The 27,837-nt window shown below is 39.9% G+C and overlaps 3 protein-coding genes across 7 annotated transcripts; 1 reads left to right on the top strand and 2 right to left on the bottom strand.

Annotated features, from left to right (window-relative positions):
* Positions 1–158: 158 nt before the first annotated feature.
* Positions 159–13,598, bottom strand: c12.2 (von Willebrand factor A domain-containing protein c12.2). The gene is made up of 19 exons (XM_011647409.2): positions 13,167–13,598; positions 12,991–13,071; positions 12,487–12,896; positions 12,213–12,377; positions 6,717–6,875; positions 6,415–6,645; positions 6,121–6,330; positions 5,807–5,967; positions 5,429–5,711; positions 4,660–5,358; positions 4,195–4,575; positions 3,954–4,105; positions 3,319–3,748; positions 2,493–3,244; positions 1,731–2,041; positions 1,341–1,592; positions 872–1,266; positions 549–787; positions 159–458 (listed from the first exon to the last, which is right to left on the bottom strand). The coding sequence occupies exons 1-19, from the start codon at positions 13,273–13,275 to the stop codon at positions 341–343; spliced, it is 5,538 nt and encodes a 1,845-aa protein (XP_011645711.2). The 5' UTR covers positions 13,276–13,598; the 3' UTR covers positions 159–340.
* An 866-nt stretch (positions 13,599–14,464) lies between these two features.
* On the bottom strand, positions 14,465–20,739 carry LOC105432561 (3'-5' RNA helicase YTHDC2). 5 transcript variants are annotated; one of them, XM_089085461.1, is made up of 8 exons: positions 20,341–20,739; positions 19,604–20,136; positions 19,336–19,529; positions 17,112–19,197; positions 16,650–17,036; positions 16,323–16,573; positions 15,883–16,220; positions 14,465–15,795 (listed from the first exon to the last, which is right to left on the bottom strand). In XM_089085461.1, the coding sequence occupies exons 2-8, from the start codon at positions 19,795–19,797 to the stop codon at positions 15,784–15,786; spliced, it is 3,462 nt and encodes a 1,153-aa protein (XP_088941587.1). In that variant the 5' UTR covers positions 19,798–20,136; positions 20,341–20,739; the 3' UTR covers positions 14,465–15,783. The 5 variants fall into 5 exon arrangements, with proteins under 5 accessions (XP_088941587.1, XP_088941589.1, XP_088941586.1 ...); XM_089085463.1 differs by having other exon boundaries at positions 19,604–19,834; XM_089085460.1 differs by having other exon boundaries at positions 20,356–20,739.
* Positions 20,740–20,948: 209 nt separating this feature from the next.
* Positions 20,949–27,504, top strand: LOC105432562 (protein O-mannosyl-transferase Tmtc3). Its single transcript, XM_089085465.1, has 12 exons — positions 20,949–21,805; positions 23,590–23,726; positions 23,829–23,910; positions 23,998–24,213; positions 24,287–24,459; positions 24,538–24,793; positions 24,978–25,126; positions 25,220–25,532; positions 25,625–25,915; positions 26,014–26,196; positions 26,266–26,550; positions 26,665–27,504. The coding sequence occupies exons 1-12, from the start codon at positions 21,614–21,616 to the stop codon at positions 27,340–27,342; spliced, it is 2,955 nt and encodes a 984-aa protein (XP_088941591.1). The 5' UTR covers positions 20,949–21,613; the 3' UTR covers positions 27,343–27,504.
* Positions 27,505–27,837: the final 333 nt, after the last annotated feature.

Below are 27,837 nucleotides of genomic sequence, written 5' to 3'. Positions count from 1 at the left end.
CGAATCAAGGTAATTATTATTTGCTTCCGAGCTTAAAGACCGGGAAGAGTAATGCATCATTACGAGAGAATTATAAGTACTGCGTGTGTACACTCCTTTTTAATGACAACCAGTTTTATGCTACACCTGACACTTGTGTATTACGTAGATTTTTCAGATTTTTATGTGCAAAATTGAAAGTTCTTTATTTACAAAAATTTACAATCGTTATATAAACATGATTATGATATGAAATGTGTATTCTAAAAAGATATATAATCCCTTTTGTTAATAGTTATAAGCGAAAAGACGCTATTTTTGTCTATTTTTGTAAAATTATTAGGACTAATTATTATTCGCGTTAAGTCGATCGCGTTGTACTTAAAACCGAAGCGGCGAATATCTGCTGTAAAATTCGTGGTATATTCTTAAGATCCATACATACAAATGCGCGACCAGAAGGCATTTTCTTCATCAATCTAAAAATAATTTAAATATTTTAATTAAATATCGACAAAAGAGATAAAGACAAGAAAAAGATAATAAAAGTTTTATTATTTTAAAATTACCTAGTCGCTTGATCACCCAACGATCCAATAAAAATAGCATAGGAATTCACGTCCGCATTAGACATTAATAATCTCGCGAATCGTTCAGAAGAAATTCCATAGCGTTCTAGATTCGCATCCGACAATATAACCACGATGGATTCATCGGAATCCTCTTTCGCCAGACTCGCAATTGCGTGCTGCGTCGCCTCCAATGTATTATCGCCGGACATGCAAAATTGCGAGTGAGCGTGCATCGTCTGTAAAGACAAATGTGCTCGTTACTAATTAAATGGCATGGCTTATCGTACCGTAAGAAACACGGCAGGAATGAATCTACTCGCCTTAATCACCTCCAGCCTTCGTTTATTGTCCGTCGGCGGTTGCGTGCGATCAACGAAGACAATACGGTAATCGTCGCCGGAATGGCCGACAATGTCATATTGAAATTTACCCTCGTAGCCGCTGAAAGCCTCCATTACCATGACGCAAGCTTCCAACTCGCGATCCAGCCGGCCATCGTAGCCGTTGAATCTGTACATGCTACCAGATACATCCGCGACAAGTTTCAATCGCTTTGGTTTCAATTGCGGAGCGCCAATCTCCGGCTCCTTCTCCGCCCTGCGTCGATAAATCGTTTTCTCGCCCGTTAATCCCTCGATTAACTTCGTATCATCCAGCTCACCCGACGTCTGATGCTTGCACCATTGTCGCTCGTTGCTCTTGGCCTGCAGCGTACCTATACATGACGCGCACGTGCGGTAAGGAATACTGGCTTCCATAAAAGCCGGATTCGAGGCTTACGACGCTCACCTAATATGACCCTCAAGGCCTGCACCTGATTGTGAACCGCGTCGCTGAACTGACTGTACAGCTTGTGGTCGTACTCGCTCATTTTTATGTCCCTGAGTCGTTGCTTGAATGCGCGGAGGCCCATCTCGCGAGCGGCTTTCTTTATATGTTCCGGCACTGCATTCTTCTCCTCGTCACTGAGCTGATGCACCGTATGTCCAGCGTCCAGCCGATACGGTCCTCCCTTTCCGCCCAAACCCGCCGTATCTCTCCCTGAAATACAGTCTCGTGCAATCTCTCTATGCAGTTATGATGATTGATAACTGGGGGATAATACTATTAATGCAACAACACATGTAATTTCCCCTTTGATTTTATCTCATTCATTATCTTGTTTGAATATCTCCGTACCTCCGGTTCCCCCGGCCCAAGTATTGCCACCTACGTGTGGTTCATTATTTTTATCGATCTTTCCGTGTTTCGGCCCGCTGACATCCTGCCCTGAATATCTTTCTTTGGTGATCTGCAATTTCTCCTCGTCGGCGCCTATCATTTTACGCCACGCGCCTAACGACTTTTCTATATTCGTGATTGATGTTTCCCATAAACGGACACAACCACCGGCATCTATTGTGACGAGACCTTCATTCGACGTAAGTGACGCATAAAGCGGAAGATCTTTCGCATACAGCCATTGTGTCAATGGCGAGACATTAACCGGTCTACATAAAAGAAATTTAATGATTTTTTTCAATTGTTCAAAAATAAACAATACACACAAGAATATCAAACGTACAGAGAGTGATTTTGCTAAAATATTTAAAATTTGACCAGATATTGATCCAGATATAAATCTAACCAGATATAAATCTAAAAATAAATTTTAAAACGATCAAAATTATTATGTAAGACGCTTAAGCATGATAATATATATAATATCGCAAAAACTTTTAATATTTTACCAACCAATTTGAACGTGTAAAATAATTATTTAGATGGTCTGACAAAAATATTTTTAGATTTGTATTTGGCTAAATTTTTAAATATTTCAGCAAAACTATTCTTTCCATACAAATCCGATATTATTTTTCAAAAATATTAAAAATATAAATAAAATTTTATAGCTCCTTCATTTTTTATAGTGCAATCCTTATTTATTATGAATTTACTTACTCCGGAATAGGTATATATCGCAGCTTGTGGTTTACCGTATCAACTATCTCTAAATAACCACATATTCCCGTGGGTTTTTTGTCCTTCGGGAAAACCTCGTCTGGTACTTGATTGGACGAGATCGTCCTAACCACTTGCCCATCCTGCGTAATGATAGGCTTTATAAAACTGCGCATTCTTCCTTTCCTCGGCCAAAAGTGCAGCTTAGAGCTTTCTAAATCGGGGAAACCCGTCGCTATGCCGGCGTAAGTATTATCAGTCGCTAATAATCTGTTCGGACAGTCTATTTTCTGCTGAAGAGCTTTGCTCAGCTCTGTTTTGTGCAGACTACTCTTGCCGCAATTCAAGACACTGCCGGTCTTTAAATCGGCGCTATTAGACTCGTCCAACTCGCGTAACACGTTGGGGCACGGATTGGAATCCGAGGATTTTGTAAGAATGTATTTGTCCTTTGACACATCCTGAATTAGCCATTTCTTGTCGGACGCGAGTAAAACTGATTCAATGTAATTTGGTAAAGTCATCGAGTAAGCACACATGTTTTGCAAATTAATGACTTCGATTTTGTCATGATCCTGGGTGTATAAAACAATCAGATTGTGCGACAAGAGTAAATCCGTATTCATTTTCCATTGAGGATTTCTACTTCTAAAGGCATTTGATATTTTCTCGCTGGCGACATCCAAAAAGGACGAGATTTGCAATTCTCGAGCGGAACCCTCGTTTACGTTCACCACAAGCACGGAATTGCTCTAAAAACGATCGAATCCGATAAACGTTACGTATAAAGGAGAAACACTTGCTTATCATTGATATATTTACTTACAGTCTCTTCGTGAATGATAACATCTCCAAGATTGTCAACCGCAATGTTATAAAGCGGTATATTGCCCCTAACTGGACTAATCAAGCCTTGTAACGACGTCTCGCGAATCTGCTCCGATTCCGGCGTCATGCTAAATACACTCAAAGGATTCGACGTGAGAACATGTATTCTGTCGTCCGTACCGTCCCCTTTATTTCCTTTCGCGACCGCTAAAGCGGCCACCGTACTGTTTTCGCTAATGGGTATTGTCCAGTAAGTCTGCAGTTCCGTGAACCAGGCGGATCTGGCCTCAATTCGATCTAGAGTGCGATCATTTTGTACCGGAAACGTTGGCGGTTTCAACTTAACGTACCTTTCCTGAACGGGTATATTTTGGAACGCGCTTAGTACATTCCAACTACCGCAGATCTTCATCTCGGGCAAAGGTATTCTGGAATGGAAAAGGGGAAAGAGCATTGTGCGCGTCTGTGTGAAAGTTAACATTTCCGGTTTTACCTTTATTTTTTCGCACTTTCATTTATTATGTATATAATTAACAATAAATTCATCGTGTATAAAATTGACAAAATACATTACAAAATTGTTCGAATTAATTAATTTCGCCTACTTAAAAGTACGTGGAAATGGAATCTTACTCCTTAGCTAAAGCAACGTTACTTGGACTCGCTCCAACGGGAATTCCGTGCTTATGAAGCACAGTTACCAAAGTGTCGAATATTTCTTGGCTATATCGATCAAAGTCGAAGACATTGCGCACTACGGTGCCCAACGGTTCATTTGGAAATTTCTACAACATTATTACAAAAAAAGGTGTCAATCAATTAGATCCGTCACCGACATCAGTCTAAAAAAAATTCTCGCGTAAAAAAAGCTCACCTCTAAATGTTTAACTATATTAACCACTTCTCGAGTTGAGTAAGGATACGAAACTAGACCTTGATCGGCCATGCTTCTCAGCTCGCCGAAGGCTTTCACTAATTTATGTATCGTCCGCTCATCTATATGCGGACCGTATTGCTTCAGAAGCTGAATCTCGCTTCGTATACTTGGATTGTCGACGGAGTGCGTGCTAAACAGGTCACCCAAAGCACCGAAGAAGTCATTGCCCAAAAATGGAAAGCCCGGTCTGTTCGCTAACACGATCATCCTGAAGTCCAGGTGCATAGGTATGCTGTTCGCGTTGCGAGCGTTGCCGCTGGCGCGGGGAACGATTCGCCTACCATCCGACAGAATCATTTCGCCCGATTCCACGAGAGTCTGAAAATGATAGGATCGTCTCGCGATTCACGACCGACAAGGTGTTCGCGCGCTGTAATAGCTCTACTATCGTCGAGTACGTACTTTCAATATACATGTCACATGCGTGGGCGCTTTGTCCGCCTCGTCGACGACGAGGACGTGGCCCAGTTTAACAGCCTGCACGAGCGGTGAGTCCTCGTAAACGACTTTGCCGTCCCTGACCATCGGTTGCAGGGTCAGAGTCTGCACGGTCGTGTCGCGGTGCAGCTGAATGTACTCGCGCGGCCTGTTCAGCAGCTGCAGCAGTCGATCCACGACTTTGTTCTTGCCGACGCCCTGATTGCCGACCAGCAGAAGATTCTGCCCGAGACTGAAGTCCTGCAGCAGACGTTCCAGGAGCGCGACGTGCTCCGGCACGTCGTAGAACAGGATATCCGGTACTTTGCTGAGCGCCGCGGTGCGATATCGATCTACGACGGTGTCACCGATCCTCACCGTGTCTCCCGTAACCGAGCACTCAATCGCCGAGTCTGCCGCGGATTTCGGTGGGACAATGCTCAGACGATGGCAGCAGTCCTCGAGGGCCTGCTTCGCGAGCGTCGGTAGGAAACGCGCCAAACACGCGCGTTGCACCGCGTCGTGAGCATCGTCGCAGCGAAATCTGTGCATTCGCTCGGCGATTCGCAGGAGTTGCCGAGTACTGAGCGACCCGGCGAGAGACAGCAGGGTCGGATCGTTGGATGAACGTAGGACGTGTGCTAATTCTATGATACTCAATAACGCTCGGCTGGGTTCCCCGAACTGCAACAGAGTATTCGATGAGAATCCACCCGCGATTGAAGACGCGTCGACGTGTCCCAAGCTTCATCACCTTCGACCGAATAATATGAATCTCCTCGCGTTTATCGAGCGGTCTCATCTCGTGAAAGAGAAACAGGCTGAGCAGCTCGGAATTCAGCCACTGGCCGGACGAGCTGTTGACGATCGGCGGCTCGGCTAAAGCTATCAATCTGAAAGCAGGATGGATTCGCAGGACACCCCGGTCGCGCATCTCCTCGTCGGATCTGTTGTCCTCTTTTTTTATCTCGTCGTAACGATCGGCTCGTATGAGTCGTTTACCGTCATGCAGCTGCAGCTCTCGATCGTGGACTAATCTACGGGACAAACGCGGCGCGTCACGTTACACGTCAACGTTGATTGAAGCCCTCGCGTCAAATGTCGCGAACGCGAGATACGAACGCGAGATTACCTATGCAATATAGCTAAAGTGCTGGAATGAATCCTGTTGATGCCATCCAGCACGACCAGTTTGCCGTGCAGAGCCGCGTCGACCAGCGGCGAGTCTCGCCAGACCGTGTCGCCGTTAAGCGACGTGGTCCGTTGCTGTATCAGATCCCTGGAAGTCATATCCTAAGAAAATATTTCAACCGTTTCATTTTTCCTCGAACGAACTGCCATCGCGAGTAATTTTTCTTTCAGACTCGAAGCTAAGCTCGTCTGCCCCGCAAACGCAAATCGGAAACTAACGTTACGTCAGCTTCGTGAAAAGTGTCCGAGACTTGCCTGATAAAGCACTATTGGCTCCACTTGATACCCTAATAAATCGGCGAGCCGTCGGACGGTGGTGGATTTGCCGCAGCCTTTCGGTCCGATCAAGCAGAAATCGGACACTAAATGAGATTCCAGCATACTCGCCAACAAATTATTCTGATGATTGGTCTCTATATAATGATTATTTGCGCTATCAGATAATTGGCTCGTGCCGCAGGGAACCTATTTGCAAAGTAGATTGAGGCACTTAACAGCAATGTTTAATGATGTAGAAATGATGCGAACGAATAATTATTCATAACTTACATGGAAACTTGTTTCTGCGGTATCGCGTTCTATATTAATCTCCAAAAAATCATTAGCTATTTTTGTAACGGCTACTTTACTAGTAATGGTACGTTCCATTTTGGAATCGTTCAATACGCTAAATGTCCCAAGGATATCCTCGACGGCATTCTGACCCTCTTTACCCAGGAATAGTTTGTACGGATAAAACCTATAGAAAATGTCGTACACCGACAGATCGGAGCTTTTGTCCTGTGCAAACACGCGAGATTAATGTAAAAATGACAACGAAGTGTCCGTTATAATGATCCATCCTAATTTACCATAATTAAAGCGGCCGATGATAAATTGTCCAAAGGAAAATCTGGCAGACCTATGGTGACAGCTTCTTGAGTAACTAATGCATGAGCACACGACAACAATTGCGACAATTTCCCAGCGTCAACGTTCGGCGCTAAGTTTCTCAAGACCTCGAATTGTTCCTTAAAAATTAAATCTTATGGTCTTTGACATTTCTCAAAAAAAAAAAAGCCTCAATTTGAATAAATTGCATCCCGTACAATTGTATATTCTAATTATAAGATGTTAATAATTTTAAAAGAATATAATGATGCTCGCATAATTAACGACCAAAAGTATCTGCGATTGAATTTTCGATTATTAAGCAAGCGTAAAAAACTTGTGCTTAAATATTATTACGCTTTTACTACTTAAACTAATAACAGCTTGATAACAAGCTTGATTCCGCGCTCGAGCATTGCAGCAGTCTCACTCGGCTGACGAAAGTTTCCAACGCGGAAGTTTACAAGGCTGTTACAGGATGTAACGCAATATATTTAACGTTATTTAACGGTCTATCTACGGTGCGTTGAACTACTCGAATTCGGAGCAGAGTTACCTTCCCATTACTTCTCCGCCTTCGTCGGCATACCTGGCACTCGAAATAGAGAGAAAGAGAAAATGGAAGAGGTAGAGGAGGAGAGAGGAGGAGAGAGGAGGAGGAACTGGCGAAATCGCGCACGTGAGGAATGCTATATACCGCAATTCGGTACGAAACGGTCCTCCTTCCGAGTGAGTGATTAACACCGAGAGCTTTCCAACGTTGCGCCCCCGTGCACCGAGTGAATAACTATCACTCGGCACGGAAACCGCGCGCGCGAGATATCCGCCCACCCTCGGAATTTCCATCGAAAACTTTCAACTCTCGGCCCGGGTTATAATCTCGAGCCCTCTATCGGCCGTAATTGCGGCGTTGGCGGAAATGTGGTTTTCGTGACTCGTCCCCGGGACCCGCCGCGAAAATAGAAGAAATGGAGAATCAATTTCGCCCCTTCTCAAAACGTTCCATAACGTAACTCTCCCGACACCACGTTCGGTTGTTACACACGTCGGGCTTCGTCGTCGTATCCTACTTTCTCCATCGATTCCGAAGCAGATTGACGATAAATAATAAGATCGATTCGCGGATATCATCGTGATTATGATAATACATCGGGTTGATAAAGTTCCCGGGTTCGGAAAAGTTCGCGATCTTCCTTCAGAGACGTGTCACCGGGTTATCAGAGTATTAGCTGGCTATTTCGCCAACACGCGATTCATTATTTCCAGTGATTTCCGCAGTTCAATGCACCCAAAGATCAAGATCTCTCATGTTGGACAAAAGATTCTCATTGTTTCAACTGCGATATTTTGTAGCCTTAGACTTTGTAGAAATAATAATAAGCCTAATAATAAGCTTGTCTCTTTTCAACTAAATTTCTTGCACAATTTATCCTCCTTTCTTTTCTTTCCAAGGAGAGAAAAGGAGAGAACATGAACTGTGCAAGAAATTCAGGTAAATAATTGAAACCTAATATAATTTTCGTATTTTATTTAAGAAATCCTAATCAATTAAATCTAGTTATCATAAATATCGCCAAGTAAATTCAAGTTTTCGCGTATCTACCACTGATAACCGCGAATATATCACGGCAAACTTAAATTATGGCAACATTTTTTCGAAGGACATCCATCAGCTGTAAAGTCAAACTTCTATTTTAATACGTCGACTTTCGCGATGATTGATTATTAAACGATGATGCCGTGTATGTAGAAAATAGATGTCTGCGCATCCCCCTTATTTCTATACCAAGTTTTATTACCCTGAAAATAGATGCCGAGAATATTATAGAGCTGTCTTGCGCGATTCCTGAACATGTCGCTCTATTATTTTCATTCTCCATTATAACGACTGCCAGCAGTTTCGCAGAGGTGGCACATAAGTCAACGAAGTCACGAGCAATGTTACACATAATCCATATAAAACGCGAATAATTCCGATCTAACCCGAATAATACATAACATAATATACATATAACATACAACATTATATTAATTATATAAAATTAAAAAATATATATAAATATGTGTAAAAGTATCATAAATAAAGTAAACAAATGAAAATAGAAAATGTGAGATAACGCTATGTCTTTCTTATGATTGGAAATAAAAATACCTGAAATGTGTTATAATTTTATCTCTGTGACGGTAAATACTCCATTTTTTTATTACTTTTAAGGAAATGTGAGATATTGAAAGACATATATAAATCATGAAAAGATTGCAGTATTATAACTTTCTCTCTCTAGATAGTTCTTGGTCTATATAAATATATCTGTAAATTATCCATAAATTCTGTGACATATGTGTCTCTGGACTCGTTTCTGCGCGTGACAGCAATTCCTACGGACAAGCAATATGTACACTATGCTTCGTGACGGATAATATTCGTTTCACGAGAAATGGTTTAAATACTCCATGCCGTGTAATTATTTTGAAGTTTTAAGTGATCTTTTCCATGAGTTATTATTAACTGAGTTCTATTCAGTTTCCGGCCGACGTAAAACAAGGCGATGTCTCCGTCGGCTCCAATTCTCTCGGTATACAATAACGAGTTTGCGACACGGCTCCGGATTAACTCTCAACGAAAATGCTATCTCGCAGAACGTCGAGATACACATCACAAGGTACAATTAAATCGAAAAAAAATAATGTTCTGTATAAATTTTATGCGGAATTTGAATTTAAACAAAGAAAAATCTAGCTGCGAAATTAGCTAATAATTTTTTCACAGTAAATTTACATCGAATAAAATAATTCAAGACTGTCAAAGTTTCTTGGAAAGTCTTCGTTTCTAAATACATTTAAAAATTGCACAAATAATAAGTATTCAAACAAATTTATAAAGATGTATAATTTTAGTATAATTAATTCAATAAATACCTTTCTCTTTTGCAACATTCGATGACATGACAAACATGCATTACGCCGATGGCTTTTATCTTAACAAACATCGTAAATACGCGAAATCTCTAGTAATAACAATTAAGCACTCTCACACATATTGGAAAATGAGTAAATAAGTTATTCATTACGCAGGCGTTTCTCTTCGTTCTTTTTGTTTTTCGCGCCGACAAATAAAAATTCCCAGCGCGACATTAGAGAAATAACGGCGAAAGGAATGTCAGGTGCAGCGGAAACGATGACACACGAAAATGGGAATGCGCGTTTGACCGGCGGTCTATCATTCAATCGCAGGCCAGGGATTCCAGCGAGGACGCGCATTTCTCGACGGAATTGAAACTCGGCATGACAATGTGCAGCTGCAGGCGACCTGGCGGAGACCACACGGCCGACCGATCGTCCCGCGATTCATCTTCGTTCCTCAAATCGTTTTCCTCCGCACGCGGAGCTCGTTCCTCGATCCTCTCCTCTTTCCGAGCATCATCCTCCTTCATTTTATCTTTCATCTTGGATGATCGCTTTCGCGCAAACTTCATCTCGGTCGCCTTCGTAACGCACTCCAACTTGCAATTTTTCTGCAGCTTGTAGTTCTGAACGACTATGCGCTCCCTTTCCATAAATCCCGAATCCTCGCGTGTCTGTGAGAGATGCCTCCTCCTCCTGCTTCTGGCGACACTCCATCGTCGACCCTCTTGGACCCTCTTTGGGTTTTCCCCCGATTCCACTTCGAGCTCGTAGTCCTGCGACCTTCCGGAGAGATCCAGCCACTGTAACACCCTCTCGGACAACGGATTCCAATGTGCGTCCGATGATCTATCGATCTGTTTGCATTCCGTCATAGTGGAGAACGCGTCTCGCTGCAAGCGCAACGATTGTCCAACGCCGCTGTCGTAATCGGAGCTCTCACTCGTCGGAAATGTCGTCTCTTCATTCTCTAACGTTTGACAGTTCTCGTGTCTCTCGTCCAACTTGTCGATGTCGTTCATATAAATTTCCAGGAGACCTCCCGCTTTCTCACCGCACGTCCTCGTGCAAGGTGGGGCCGACTGTCTGCGCACGATCCTTGGCGGGATCTTCTTGTCCGGGAAATTCTTCTCCACTACCACGTGTAGATTCATGAAACAATTGTTCAAGCGGTCTAGTCCGACGTCGGTCTGATGATGTTTCGCGGGAAAACTCTTCTCCGCGGACGCTCGTGGATGCCGACGTAGCGGATTAACGACGGGATCGTCGGGTGACAAAACAGCGTGACGCATACCGTCTACCCAGACGGTTCGGACAAACAAAGGCCTCTCCGACGATGCCCATATAGCCGGCATAACGCGATACGACGTCAGGAAAAATATCGATAATTACTCCGACTGGTGAATAATTTTTTTCAGATTTGATAAAAAGAAAACTTTATTAGTTTTCTTATGCTCGGTCAATCTTATTTCAGATCATTTAATAGTATCACATCCCAATACTGTGCAATAAATATAATTATGATATTAGATTAGAATTTAATATAATTGTAACAATGTTCCAATTGTACAATATTCCAATAAAAATATAAAATAACAATGAAATAAGTCAACGCTCAGCAGTTCTTCAATATTTTTCAGTAATAAATAAATGAGTATGCGGTTGACATTGTCACGGCACCGTCGAAAAATTTCTCGGAGAGGAAAGAAGAGAGCAATTTAATCACTAATGTGACGTGTCATGTTCGTGACGTCGCGACTAACGTTACCGCGCTGTCGAACAGTGCCGAAACCTGGAGAACCGACGGCTTCGCGTTTCCTTCTAATACGTAAGCTCGTTCGAATCCCCGACGTATCGACTCGCGGGCGTACACGGAAGGACAAGTAAGGTTTCGACTGTTTGGACACGCGATCCGAGCCGCGCGATGCCTGTGACCATGGCGCAGCCACGAGCTCGCGTTTATATGCGAGCGAGAGGAGCACCGGAAGGAAGGGATGGGACAGGAGGGGTTCGTGCGACCTCCGCACCCCCATGCCTAATGGTACGCCACTCCCGGCCCCATAAATCAGACGAAAGTTTCGCGAGTTATATACCGCGCGACCGTCTCCTTCAAGGAGCAAGAGCGGATAGTTTTACATATGGCATTCCCCTAAAGTCGTCGCTAAATTATTAAATTGTTGCTCCTCGTATTTTTATCGTAATAGCTACATCTGATAGTCCAGATAACGGAGAGCGTAATGGAGACATAAATCAGGCTCGTGTCCCTTAATCATCGGGGAGGCAATTTTAATAATGAGCTAGGCAATCAGTACGATACGTATACGATCGCAAATTTCTGCGACCAAGTTTTGATGAGACTGCATCGCTGTACAATCAGAAACTTGTTTAATGACTTTTCTAAATGTTACTTTGACTCCTGCAATATATCTCTGAAACATAATACTAGTACGCTTCGTGTAACGTTCAACATTTCAATACCTCTTGTAGAATGACACACGGAATCTATTCAGCTAATTGCTTTTTGGCCAATTTCATTAAGCTTTTAAAAGTTATGCGCACGAGAATGTACTTACCTCGAACGTTGGTGGTGGTATGTGACGGGCTTGAAACCTAGATCTGAGTGGAGGATCTAGCGGATGACCAGGATATCGTGGTGATGGTAGGCCCAGTGCTATCACTATAAAATCTTCGCTGACTCGCACAAGACGCCACGCGTCCAACTCCTCTCGTGTGTGTACCTGCAAATAAATTTTCCGCATGTTATTTGCAAATAATTAGGAACAAGATTTGCAGATAGTTCCACAGAAAAATAACAAAATTCTACATAAATTTCAAATAGTCATTCACCTTCAGTAATTTGTCATAGCGAGACGCTGGAATAAGGAATCTACCATCCTCCAAATGCATTTCACGATTTTCTAATAAATTGTTTAACACTGGTAATACGTTCCGCTCTGCCTTTTCCACACCTTCAATTATGAGAACTCGCCCATTAGTTGCAGCTCTCACTGCGCTCTGATCATGATAATAAGCAGTGCCGCTCTTGATTTCTCTCCTTTGCTTTAAATCTGCCTCTGTAGTGTCGCGGTTAAGCGCAATGAATTCCAATTCCCGTCCCGTCAATTCCAGAAAGGCGAGCGCAAGCTCCCGTCTCCGCATACCAGGTCCACCCATCAGGAACATGTCTTGGCGTAAAACATCTTTCTGAAGCATCCATTTTAGATGTCTCAGTGCTTCCTGAGAGTACGTGTTCAACACTGTTTAAAAAAAAAAAGAAATAATTACATACATTACATACGACATTTAATGACTTATTGTATTCTTATAAACAACAAAGTCTATGATACCAACAGTATTTTCTTGGAACGTATTCCGGATTGCTTGCTGGTTTCACTTCTTTCGATACGTCGGCAATGGTGACGACTATATTTTCTGAAAAAAACAGAAGCAGATAGAAATATACTTGATATATTAAAAAAAAAAACAAAAAACAAAACAATCGACTATAAAACTCGGCGCGAACTTACCTGATTTGCAACGTACGAACGGTGACAGGTTAGGCCAAAGTCCAGTGGATCGCTCCAAAATTCGATTTGCCGTTGACAGACGGCGTGAATTCCGAATGACGGCTAACATCTTGAAGCAATATCTCAGATCTTCGTGAAAAACATACTAGGCACATCGATCTGCGACAGCAACCTGCAACGCGGTTTAAATGGAACGAAACAGCTGAGCGTCACTCGAATCGCCGCAAAGTACTTCGAAATAATAACAGATTCGAAAACAGATCGATTGAATCTCGAGCATGTAATTATTTCTTTTTTCTTTATGCACTTTAAACACGTGGGAACTTTGCATAAATGATTACGGTCAAATGTTACGCTCATCGAGATCTTGGGAGACATAACCAAGATCGCCGATATCGTGGAATCACGTGGGTTCAAGATTGCATGAGTGACAGTGCGATCTAGCGCAACACGTGCGTCACACGTGTGCGCGCGCGCGCGACATTGCTTTGACATTTATATCAATTTATATATATATATATAAATTATATATATATAAAATTTATATATACACACACACACACACACACGCGCGCGCGCGTGTGTGTGTGTGTGTATACAGCGCATCTATTTCTCTCTCTTGCATTTTTTTATTATTGTAACTAAAATAACTACACAATGATTTAATCGTGAATTGAGTAAGCAGAGAAAAACGTCATGGCAGAAAAACCGCCAACGCTCCATTTTATTTGTAGAAATTATATTTGATTAACGACTCGTTGAAACTTCAAAACAACTTGATACGCTTTTTTTCCGGATAATCACGATAGAAATTATATAGCGGAATAACAGACAGAACTGTTTTTATTACACGATGCAATAACTTCACATGTATATAGGATTTTTGTATTGCATGTCAATATTTCAGGATATTCATTTCTGTCAGTATAGATTAATTTTAATCTCACGATTTAACTTACTTTTTATCTTCTTTTAATTCTAAAAGAATCATAAAAAAAGATAAAGAATAAATTAAACCGAGATTAAAGTTACTCCATATTAATAAAAATGAATATAAATCTAAAATAAGAAAAAAATTACAATGTAGATATTTTTAGATTTTATAAATCACAAGCTATAAAATAACGACAAACTGATTTATCTTGAACTTCAAATTCATATTTCATAAACTATTAATACATATACTCATCGTATATATGTTGCATAACATAATCGTATATATGTTGCATAACATAGAACTGGGATCAAAGTCCAACCGATGAATTGATCGTGATGGAGATTCACAAATAAAAAGAGGATTACATTATCATATCTCATTTTTTACTAGGTTTTATTATATATGAATTTCATTATCACATTGACCAGTATTACAATTCAACTTAAAGCTCGCTCAGGTGCTTTGTCTATTAATTTTATTGTTTGTGTTTATCTAGTCATATGTAATCATTAAAACATAATAACACTATTTAAATCACAAAATTAAAAGAAAAAAATAAAACATACCTTGTAAAATTATGTGCGTTTTTAATATATATATATATATATATATATATATATATATATAATATATATATATATTATATTAATATTGATAAATGTAAAGAGTAAATATTCAATATAGAATTACCAATAGTAAGTATATACACACACACGCATACGCATACACAAATTTACTTTTGTGTGTGTGTGTGTGTGTGTGTGTGTGTGTGTGTGTGTGTGTGTGTGTGTGTGTGTGTGTGACACATATACAAAAACGATATGACTAATTCAGTCTGGATTTTAAACAATAATCAAAACTTTTGTGTAAAATATTGCAAGACAATTATGCTACGTAGCATACTAACCAGAAATTACTCTATTTTACCAGAAATTTCTCTAATTTTTTTCTCACATTTTATATAGCTGCTACTTCATAACAATTTATATTAATCATTCAGAGTGTATAATGATATATGTTACGCATAGTATAAAAGATAGCTAAGAGTTTAGTGCCTACACAATATATCACATTTTTATAAGATACGGAGTAAGGTCTATTTACATACTTCCGAATTAGGGACCAGATTAAAGCACATTTTTTACGCTGCTTTAGTACATATAATTGTTAGACAATAATCATATGTTCATAAATTTACTCTGGCAGAACGGACCCATTGCAGAAAGATATATATAAGATATATATCGATCTTGATAACTGATATCGTATCAATCTTTAATCTGTACCGAGATGGTACCGAAGAATAAAAGAATATCCTCTATCTTATAGAAATAAAATCTAAGATAATATTACTAAGAAAACAATTATATCTTAACAAAAGCTCTGCAAAGAGGATCACAAGTGTAATGAGTATTATTCAAAAACTTATTATATCACAACAGTCTTTGTCAATACTGTAAATTAGAATGTAATATGAAACACACTCATATATTCAATAAATACCCATAGATATTACGCTATATATTTTGTATAAATATTCATTGTCATTATCGACAAAAGTTATTTAAATACAGAATAGGATTACAGTGATCAATCGTTAAAAGACCAAAAAGTAACGATCAAGAAAACCTGCAGACCACAGATTGTACACAACAATAGATTACATTTCCTCTTCTTGTTTTAGAAATATCTCTAAAAATGCATAGATTACATTAAGATTTCATCTATTTTATCTACATTATACGCACACGGAGCATTAAATAAATATTATGAACTTACTTCCGGATAATCGTCTCTTCTGACATTTGCGGGATAATAATCAACGATTAATGGACGCGGACGTTGGCCGATGCCAGCGGGCTGCTGGAGCCCACATGCTTGTTCCTCATTCGTGATCACAGTCACCAAAGTGTTAATGACTTTCTCGTCTAACGCTGACATAGCTTTGTTTGGCGCCTTCATACGCCTAAGGAACAAAGCGTTCCACTTCTGTCGTAAATGTAAGAACAATTGGGCCGTCTCAGGATCAAGTTTAAACACTACCCAATCATCAAGTTTAAAAATGGTTCCTTCATGAGATTCGTCAACCTCGGAGTCTGATTCGCTTTCCGGAACAGCTGCAAACGCAGTAACAATATTTTTGTGCACACAAATACATATCATGTTATTAAAATATTAAAAAGAAAATATGCCGTACATATATAAAAAATGTTGCTTACCTTCGGCTTCGTAGATTACATCCATCGGTAATCTAGCTGGTCCACTAAATAACGCTACAGTTAATGGATTTACGAGGGTAACAACTTTCACGTGACAGAAACGTCCTGTACGGCTCATCTCTTCGTAAAGTAGCCAATCGCACGGCAAAGATTGCACGTTAGTTGCATGCGTTTGTGCGGACGTCATCCTCGGAGACTTTGGATAATCTCTCAAAGTTGATGAGGGATGGAAGAATACTTTCACCTCTTTCCTGTAATAAAACATTGTCAATAACAATGTTGCACGTCTACATATCAACCAAATATTTTAATCATAACTTTACGTACTGCGTTCGTAACTGCATGTGCTCTCGATCAACTCGAATTAAGTTGGGATACAAGCCCGCGGTCAGGGCTGCTTTCACGACAGCCCAATTTTCCGAATTTGAATTTAAGTCCCGAATGTCCCCGGGACTTCTGGCTCGAACGAAACCGGATGCGCGTAATTGACCGAGAAGCTGCGTACGCATTCCAACTACCATTTCCATCACGGGAGCGGAGATGAAATTTTTCTCGCAAAAAGCACGTTCCTTGCCGGTCGCTCTGGCATTCTGCCAGCCTTGGAATGCTCGCAAAACCACCATATGATCCGAGAATGTTCCGGTAGCAAATTTTTTTCGCGCGGCAGTCAAGGCTCTCTTTTGTGACGGTTGTGACGGTAATATAAAGGGGTCTCTACAATAATTTGTTTCATAAAAACGTTTGTGTATAATAATTCATAGTGCTGTATGTATCTAAATATATACTCACTTGTATGCTAAACTACAAACAATCGTTAAAATGGGATCCAAACATTTTAAAACGACGGCATACAACAACATCTTTCCGAGTCTTGGTTCAATTGGTAAATCTAGTAAATGACTCCCTAATTCAGTAAGATCTTCCCACGGATCTAACGCGTCGATTGTTTTTAATAATTGAACCGCGTTCCTCGTTACTACATTAGATGGTGGCTCCAAAGCTTTATCTAAAAATTCAGCTATAGGCGTATTTCCCGAAGTTAAATGTTTCGTGTATAAGCAGAGTTCTTGCAGAGGTAGTCGTAGAATTTCAGGTGTCTGATAAGACTGCATGTTGTCGAATCGAACCGAAGAGAATAAACGATAGCAGATTCCTCTTCTGCATCTGCCCGCTCTACCTTTTCGTTGCTTCGCACAAGCTTGAGATATCCAGTTGGAAGTCAGAGTACATACACCAGATATAGCATCGAAGGACTTCTCTTTAACTTTTCCTGAATCAATAACGTATACAACATCGTCAATTGTGATGCTGGTCTCGGCTATGTTTGTAGAAAGAATGATTTTTCGTGTGCCTTGAGGACTCGATTTAAACACCTTCTTTTGATCACAAGTCTGCATATTCGAATGAAGAACGTACAAATTGTAGCGTAAACCCTGATTCATCTTCTTATCTTCCGCACTGATTCTTTCTCTCATAGTAACTATGTCATCGTATCCTGGTAGAAATATTAAGATAGAACCGGGAGGCATTTTTATATGGACGTATAAAATCAATTCCAACAACAGGTCATAATCGATATTGTCGTCGTTAAACGTATGATGATATATATCGAGCAATAACTTATCTTCTTCGGAAAGCGTCGTATCTGCGACGTGTGCCAATTCATTATTCGGTACTGCACAATCGTAAGTTTTCATATAAGCTTCGATTAATTCGGCACATTCCGTATGGTTTCTGCTCTTTGCCCAATCTAACGCCGACCAATCGTTGGCGGATCTCAAATTAAGATTTGCACCTAAATTTAAAAGTTGTTCGGTCGTGTTTATGCAGCCTCTAGCTGCGGCAGCCATCAATGGTGTTATAGAAGTCTCTGAATGCTGATAATCTACAGAAACGTTTTCGGATAGTATAAAATGTAAAAGTTGTGCAAAATTATCCTCTCTACCGTTTACCCATGCGTCGAAAATACTTTTGTCCATTTCTTCTACCAGCCAAGGTTCTAGTTTAACTTTCTCAGGTATAGGATCATTTTGTTGAGCTAAAATTGGAGCAGGCAGTAAACTTTTCTCGCTTTTTGTATTTCTGTTGGAATGCTGGGGCTTATATTGCTTCCAAGATTCTAAAGTCTTTTGTTTATCTTTCCACTTTAAAAACTCTTTTTTCTTTGCAAGCATTTCCTTAGACATGTAACCAGTCATCTTCAAAACGTCCTCCAGGAAGTATACATCTACGTCGTATGAACGACCGGGAACATTGATGACGACACATTTATTGAAATACTTGGCAAAGATTGAAGTATCCATCGTGGCGCTCATAAGTATAAGTTTCAAGGAACGATATTTAACCAAAGCATCCTTTAAAGCTATCAGAAGGAAATCGCAAAATCTATCTCGTTCATGAACTTCATCGACGATGATGTGCGTGAGCGTAGTCAAAGCGGAATCACCGCCCATTAAAGTTCTGAGCAACACTCCATTTGTACAGTATGTTAGGAGAGTTTTAGGAGCTACTCTACTTTCCAGTCTTATTTGATATCCAAATGTCTGGCCGATTTTCTCGTCTCTTTCGAACGCTACTCTTTCGGCCACGGATACCGCAGACAACCGCCTAGGTTGTGTACAAATAATTCTACAAGCTTGATGCTTCTGCTGATAATGTTCTAATATATACTGTGGCACTTGTGTTGTTTTGCCACATCCCGTTTCACCTGCAATTATGACTACTTGATGATTGCTCAGGCCATTGAGAATTTCCTCCCTCGCATTAAAAATTGGCAGAGATTTGCGAAAGTGTAGCACATCGAAATTAGTTTTCAATTGAGGTACTTGTGGTATGCTGTTGTTTAATCTGCCCATCGCTTTTGTATTTGTATTTACTGCAACAGTGAAAGCATTTTTTTCTCAAAAACCAATTTAATCAGATATCTATAAAGTAGATTAATAATCGCAATAAAAAAAAATACAAACAACCAGATATGAAAATAATTGATATATTTACAATCTTAATTACATACCATCATTATTAAGAGGACGTTCTCTTTCAATTGGAGGAAGTAAATCTTGGCATTCTTTGTGATTTAATGGAAAGGTCTGCATCAAATTGTATATACTCTGCTTCGAATGTTTCTGCAATTTTATCACAGCATCTGCTTGGACTATCGTTGAGCCTTCTCTCTTATACACTGTCAAAAACCGATTTGTACCTTTCCTATAGAATGAACAATATTAGAATAAGTTTTAAAATTTAAAAAAGCATTATATATTCTTCTCATTTAAATGTACCCTCGGCTCTTTGACTTGAGACCAAGTTCTCTAGCCAATTCATGAATGTACGCTCGCTCTTCTGCTGTGTACGATGATGGAAATTCTAACTCCTTTTGATCCGGAGAATCCAACAACTTTTTTATAGTCAAATTCACTGCAATTCGAGTATCCTCCCCTATGGGACGATGTCTCTGCTGTTTCCTTCGTGGCATAGCGGATGCTTAAATCGCTTGTTTTCAACAAGTAACACTGATAACAATCAAGGCAGCTCGACTTAGCATCAATTCACACATACATAACTTTCAAATCTAGCGTGAATTGCAAAGTTTACAAGATTAAACAGCGTTCTCGTATTTCGCGTATTTAAATAAAAATTCAATTCTGCAATAAAAAAAGTCAATTCTGCAAAATACGCAAGAATAAAAATCTCGCGATGATCAACTAGCTTGACACGCGAAATCAGATCCTCCGAAGAAGTCTCACGCTCCGAAGATTGAGAAAATCAGACGATCGCCGGGCGCATTGCCATCCGTTTTTCTTCTCCTCCCTCCCTTTGCAAGAAATAAACAAAGAAGACAAATAACAAAGAAGAGCAGGAACGAATCCGCCTTGGATTACATTCCAAACATTCCAACTTTACTTGAGCAGAGTAATTTAATTGATCAATCAGAACGAAAAGAGGGAGGATTTGGTTTTGACTGGATCAATTAAATGCTACTCTAGCTATCAAATAAAATTTTGGAACATAGCCCTACCCCTACGTGATTTACCGATTTGGAGCAACAAACGTCGAAGGTCATGAATCTTACTCCGATGTGACCTGCTCACTCGTCAGTGACGCGTTTACGTTTGCGAAACGGAATTACGCTCGCTCGCGTTGCGTTACGTATCCCCCCCGTTCGTCACTACAAGAGGAAAATTCGTCCACGACAACACGATCGAAAATATATCACCGCTATACCGCACGAGAAGTGACCGCTGTTCAACGGCGAGATGATATTTAAGTCCGGTCGCCAGCACCACCTATACCTGCGCGACAGCATACGTTCAATCCCGGGATGCTCCGCGGATAAGAGATCGACATATGAAAAGCTCACTGTAGTTAAAGGCCGAAAATAAACTTTTCAGACAAGATACCATCTTCGATTTTCCGCTTATCTCGATCGTACGAAATTTACGAATTTTTGCGGAACGCAAAATCTTTTCTCGCATACGCGCGTTCTGCATTCATATTCTCGCAGCTCCTGAGCGCGGGGGCGCGGGACATGAGGTATATCGCGCGGCAGCGACGCCGGCGTCGCTGGCGTCGTGACGTCGACAGTGCGCAGCGCGGAGTACCGCCGTTTGACAGCTCGATCGCGGTGCGCGGACATACGTGCGTGCGTACGTACCATACGTGTTCTCCCGCGAGTGCATCGCATCCTACGCGTCTGTCTCCTCTCGTTCGCGATCGCCCGGTGTGTGTGCGTGTGCGTGTGCGTGTGTGTGCATGTATATGTATGTATGTATGTGGATTAGCTCCACGATCGGGACAGCACCGAGAGAGCGGCCGCGAGGAAGATCTACCGGGTGAGGCGTCGGAGTCGTCTCCCGGGTCGTTGCCCCGCCAAACCGGTGACGGCTATGTCGTGGCGACGCGGTTCTTCTTGGGCTCGCCGGCACTCGCGCTGGTGCCTGGTCGCGGTGCGTCGCGGTCGGTTGTGATGTGCCTAAAAGCGGACGCGGCTACGCGCGGTCGACGTGCGTGGAAATGACATTCGTACGTCCCTCGTGGAGTTCTTACGGTTGAGAGCACCGCGCGACACCCACGAGAGCAAAAGAGAGAAAGAGAGAGGCAGTGAGGGTGGGAGGGAGGAAGGGAGGAATAGAAGGAGGATAGAAGAAGCGGCGGAAAGAGGAGAGGGAGCGAAAGAGAGAGAAACGTTCTTCCTTCCGTCGGCCCCGACGACGGTGTCCGCGGCAGCGGCGGCGACGATCGCGCGCGAGAAAGAAACAGAAGGTCGCCGGCCGATCGATGTTTTATTTGTGATGGGAGTGCCTGCGCGGGGAGCACTCGCGGCGATCGTGGCGGTAACCGCGCTCGCCGTGTACCTAAACAGCCTCGGCTGCGGCTTCGTCTTCGATGACATCTCAGCGATCAAAGACAACCGTGACCTCAGGCCTCACACGCCCCTCAAGAATGTCTTCTACAACGACTTCTGGGGCACCCCGATGCACAAGGTGCGAAAGAGAAAAAGGGAAAGAATGAGAGAGAGAGAGAGAGAGAGAGAGAGAGAGAGAGAGAGAGAGAGGAGAAAAAGAGGAGGCATCGTCCGACCCCCGTTGCCGGAGGACGCGCGGCCGAGATCCCCCTTCCCCCTCTTGCTCCCTCCTCTATAGATGGCCCCCTGCGTATTGATCCGCGAGCGTCCTGTCCATTTCATCCCGATCCGATCCCCCATCCTGTCTCTTCTTCCGTTTTCCTCGTCTTCCGTCCCCCTCATGCGCCGCGGAGCCGTCTGACACACGGAGCGGGGATCGAAATCGATGCGGTCTCGGAAATTTCAGATTTTTACCCTGCGCCAATACGAAAGCGAGAGCGAGAACGATCTCCCCCGTATTTGCTCTCCTGACGATTGGCAAATATTAGATTTTTACTTATCTCCGGCGGTCGGCAATTGATGTCGCCGAATCGGTGCACTTGAAATCAATGTAGTTTCAAGAAATTCAGATTCTGACGCACCAAATGTCCTCCAGAAGAGTGAATAGCCGATTGTTCGTTTATTTTTACACACGATGATAATGCCGAACATTTACATCGGCGATTAGGTTCGAAATTATGCACCAATTAGTAGAACAAAATAAACTCTGTTTTTCTGATATTGATTTTATATTGTAAATGTAAAATGGGACGAGAGAATTCTATTATATTTAACGCAAATCTATTTGCGTTCTGCTCAATAATTTCAATGATGTTAAATCTTTTCGAGCACGTATCCAACTGGGAACACTATATTTATTCAATTTCATAAAAAATTTATCTTGGAATTTCAATTTGAAACAAAAGAGATTCGAGACGAAAGTTCAGTTGGAGATGTGCGATTTCCAATCTTACATACTTTTCGTTTGTTAATTATTTGTAATATAATTTTTTAGTCATTGGGCGTTTTAAAAATATTAAACCTTCATTTTTTTATCTATTTTTTTAAATTCATATGTTTTTTATATCAAAGAGATAGATTTTTTTAATTTTCTCGTTTTTACATTCTATCAGAATGAAGAGTTAATGAAAAGAGTTAGTGAAAAGTTAGATCAGAAAATTTTTTAATTCTACCTTTGAAAAGAGAAAAATTAATTTAAAAAATAGAATTCGTCAGAAATAACTCGTCAGAAATAACTTCGGTATTCCTACTAAAAAAAAAAAGACAGCATAGAAAATAATATATAAACTTTTAAGATAACTTTTTATAATCATTTAACTAGAATAAAAAATTTTGCAAATGTAAGATATGAGATTGAGAATCATAAGTCACAGAAATTTGGAACATAAGTTTATTCACATCTTTTTTTTTATTGTGTCTTTTATTTATTTGTCATAATGTAACAAATCAAATGTTGATACATTTAAGTTAATTAAAATTAAATAATATGAATTTCTGATGAATGCACACATTATTTCAGTAAACATCAATTTCCTAACATAACATTACATCAATATTATAATTTCTCATCCAACAATACAATATGTTATATACAATATGTATTATATTATAATTATTGAGCAAGAAATTTTAATATTAATACAATGTTACTAATTAGTGAGGTCCTTAATAATCAGATTACACTGATTTATACTGATTATATTGGTTATATGATTCTCCTATATATATACTTGAACATCATCAAAGATTGAAAAATGTAACATTGTTTCTTATTATTTCTATTCTTTTTAGTATTCATCTCTTGTTAATAATCTGCGATGTTAAATTGTGATCAATTGTTTCTTCTTTTCTGTTTTTAAATAGGAACAATCGCACAAGTCTTATAGACCTCTTTGCGTTCTCACATTCCGGTGGAATTACCTGATTCATCAACTAGATCCTATGGGATATCATCTGCTAAATGTTATTCTACATGTTGGAGTATGTCTATTATATTTCAGGTTAGTCTTATTTCAATTTTGTACATCATTTTACGAATAAAATTACAGAAAATTATTTTTGTAAGACTAAAGGCAAGAAAAGAAATAGCAAATTGTTTGCAGGACCTGTTTGATGTTTCTATCAGACACAGCAAGTTTTGTGTCATCTTTATTTTTTGCCGTGCATCCTATACACACAGAAGCAGTATGTAATAATTAAAAAAAAGAAAACATTTAAATTATTATCGTAAATGATAGCTATTGATAAATATGGCTGTAATTACGTTTCCAGGTCACAGGTGTAGTTGGTAGGGCAGAAACTTTGTCCTCCTTATTTTACCTGGCAGCTTTAATCACATATACTAAATGTTGTAAAAGCAAAAGATCTACAGGGTGGAAATCCTTGATATTATCCATGTTTTTTGTGTTTACTGCAATGTTATGTAAAGAGCAGGGAATAACAGCAACTGCAGTTTGTGTACTGTATGAAATTTTTGTTGTACAGAAGGTAAAAGTCATTCGGTATACATTAATTACATGTGATTTTCATGGCAAGATTATGCTAATATCTATTTATTCAGGTTAGAGCGAGGGATATTTTCTTAGCACTAAAGTCAGCTTTTGGTGGTAATAAAATTTCACCTGCATGGTCAGGCGAGGGTACAAAACGTTTGACCGCTCTTACACTTGTTACATTTAGCCTGCTTATTCTACGGTTACATATAATGGGCTCAAAGTTACCTGTATTTACCAGGTATAATTGTATATATACAATTTTCATATAATTTTACTTATACATTACAATTGATGGTGATGTATGCATCTTTTTTAGATTCGACAATCCCGCATCAGTTGCTACAACACCAACAAGACAGCTTACATATAATTATCTCGCTGCAGTGAATCTAAGACTGCTGTTTCTTCCAAGTGATTTATGCTGTGATTGGACAATGGGGACGATACCATTAATAGAAAGCTTTACCGATATCCGCAATCTCGCGACCCTAGCTACTCACGGAACTGTACTAGGATTGCTTGTGACGGCTGTTGTAACACGTAGCAGACAAACATCAGTCATTCTTATTATGGTTAGTAGAGACGTGCATGATTGCACGTTAGACCAAAGTAGCAGAAAGAAATAATTGAATAATTATATGTTTGCTGAATATAAAATGCATGTGTTGTAAATAGAATTTTGTATATTCTGTAATTAACAAATTCTGTAATTAACAATACTAATGATCTAATATGTTCTCAAAATAATGCCTGCAGAGTTTGGCTATGATGATACTCCCTTTTTTACCCGCGTCAAATCTTTTCTTTCCGGTCGGATTTGTAATCGCTGAGAGAGTGTTGTACGCTCCTTCCATGGGGTTTTGCATGCTTATTGGATATGGATGGAGCATTTTAGCAGACAAGAAGTAAGTTGACTTATTTGTGAATGTAACTCAATTTATACGAATTGCTTTTGTAAATCATAGAAAGTATTTCTTTTACATAAAATATTCTTTCAGATGCAAAAAGGCAGTATTACTTTTACTCGTAACGCTTCTAGCGGCACACACGACAAAAACGTTTATCAGAAATTACGATTGGTTAGATGAATATTCAATATTCATGTCCGGCTTAAAAGTAAACGATAGAAATGCCAAATTATTCAATAATGTGGGTCATGCGTTGGAAAGCCAAGGCCGTTTCAAGGAAGCACTGAATTTTTTCAATATGGCTGTACAGGTTCAGGGTGACGATATTGGAGCACATATTAATGTCGGAAGAACTTATAATCATTTGAAAATGTTTAAGGAAGCTGAAGACGCATATTTAAAGGTACATAATATCAGGGAAAAAAGTGAAAGTGTGTGCGAACTTGTTTAATTTTTTTATTTTTGTTATACATCTATTTATATATTTTTTTCTAGGCCAAGTCGTTACTACCAAAAGCAAAACCGGGAGAATCTTATCAAGCACGCATAGCACCGAATCATTTAAATGTGTTTGTTAATTTGGCTAACTTGATAGCTAAGAATGCAACTAGATTAGAAGAAGCTGATTTATTATACAGACAAGCGATCAGTATGCGCGCGGATTATACTCAAGCATATATTAATCGTGGCGATGTTTTAATTAAACTTAATCGTACAAAGGAAGCTCAAGAAGTTTATGAGCGAGCACTATTTTATGACAGTAATAATCCTGATATCTATTATAATGTAAGTTTGGGTTTTTATCATATAAAATATAGAGTCAACGCAAGTAATAGAATGCAATTAATTAAAAAGCAAAAATTGAGTTATTGAAATTTTCACAGCTTGGTGTTGTATTTTTGGAACAAGGGAAAGCATCCCAGGCTTTGGCATACTTGGACAAAGCTTTAGAATTTGATCCAGAGCATGAACAAGCATTACTGAATTCAGCTATACTACTCCAAGAATTAGGACGGGCAGAATTGCGTAAAGTGGCTAGAGAAAGATTACTCAAACTTTTACGGAAGGTAGTCATGATTTTTTTTTTTTTAATATAATTTATATTATTAATATGGACTAACATGTATCCATTACAGGATTCTAATAACGAGCGTGTACATTTCAATCTGGGAATGTTGGCTATGGATGATCACGATAGCGGTAGCGCGGAGCGTTGGTTCCGCAATGCAGTTGCATTGAAGGAAGACTTCCGCTCCGCTTTGTTCAATCTCGCATTACTGTTGGCAGACGAGCAGCGTCCGCTCGAAGCGGCACCGTTTTTAAATCAGTTGGTCAGGTTTCATCCGGATCATGTAAAAGGCCTAATCCTTTTAGGAGATATTTATATTAATAATATAAAGGACCTAGATGCCGCGGAGAATGTAAGAGACATCATGCAAAACTTATCATAATTTTCTGTTGAAATTTGTTTTTAAAAATCAAGGGTTGTTTTTATCAATAGTTCTGGAAATATAATATCAACGTAATTGTTTCAGTGTTATCGCAGAATACTGCAACTGGATCCTACCAACATTCAAGGATTACATAATTTATGCGTCGTAATGGTGGAACGGGGTAAACTGAATTTAGCGGCACAATGTTTGGAACGCGCTGCCGCTCTAGCGCCACACCAGGACTACGTGCAGAGGCATCTCTCAATCGTGAGAACTCGCATCAGTCGTCTACCGCCAGATCAACATGACAACGATGTCTTTGACGATTCTTTCTGGAGTAGTAACGTGAAGGACAGACCCTTCAACGCCGAGACGTCGAATGGACAATTTTTAGGGAAGACGGATTCCGTTTTCGCGAATCACGCGACAGTTCACAATCACATAGGAAATAAGCAGAGCAATACCGATTCCCTGAGTAATCACATTATACATTTGAAAGGTCCATCAAAGCCTGCCCGTGCGATGAGCGGTGTTGGTACAGCGGAAGCGAAGGACGGACAGCGTTCCAAGCAAACGACGGTCCCCGAATTGAGTAATATTGTGGAACCTACTACGGACAGGGTTTTCGATAGGATTATAAGTGCTGACGTAACGAAATTAGATATCACGCAGAAACACAGCTCGAAACACGCGAATTCCGACCAGTTCAATCAGAGTGCCGCCGCCACGGTCAGCGGTAAGCAAGGAATTCAACAGACAAAGGACAGTGCGTTGTCATAGTATTAATGTAAAATCCGCCGAATACTGTAAAGTTATGCATATAACGAAAGGTTATGGTGGTACAGTCATATAGAGCTAATGTGTGAATATAAAATAAATACAGAGTATTGTTTTATATGCTGTATAAAAAATAGGACGTTTTATAAAATATATTTAAAACAATGTGCATTTTTCATTATTCTTATCTCCTATCTTCCAATCGTGTCCTCATACTTTCAAACTCTATAATTAATTAATTTTAAATTGATTATAATTGAAATAAAATGCTGCGACATTTCCTTCCTATTATACATAGAACGGTGTAGCGTTCATATCTTTCGTAACTATTTTTCATAATATAATTAATGCAATTTGTTATCAATAATTCGATTATCTTTATTGATATCTTACATGCTTAAATAACTTTTAAGTTTATAGAATTCTAAATTCTCTTCGAACGAAACGTTAATGCTAAAAATCACAATAAAAATTAGATTTTAATTATATTTATCGACT

This window comes from Pogonomyrmex barbatus, unplaced genomic scaffold (assembly GCF_055798465.1).
Source record: "Pogonomyrmex barbatus isolate J1 unplaced genomic scaffold, ASM5579846v1 scaffold10, whole genome shotgun sequence".
Taxonomy (NCBI): Eukaryota; Metazoa; Arthropoda; class Insecta; order Hymenoptera; family Formicidae; genus Pogonomyrmex; species Pogonomyrmex barbatus.
This window is presented reverse-complemented; position numbering and strand designations above follow the sequence as displayed.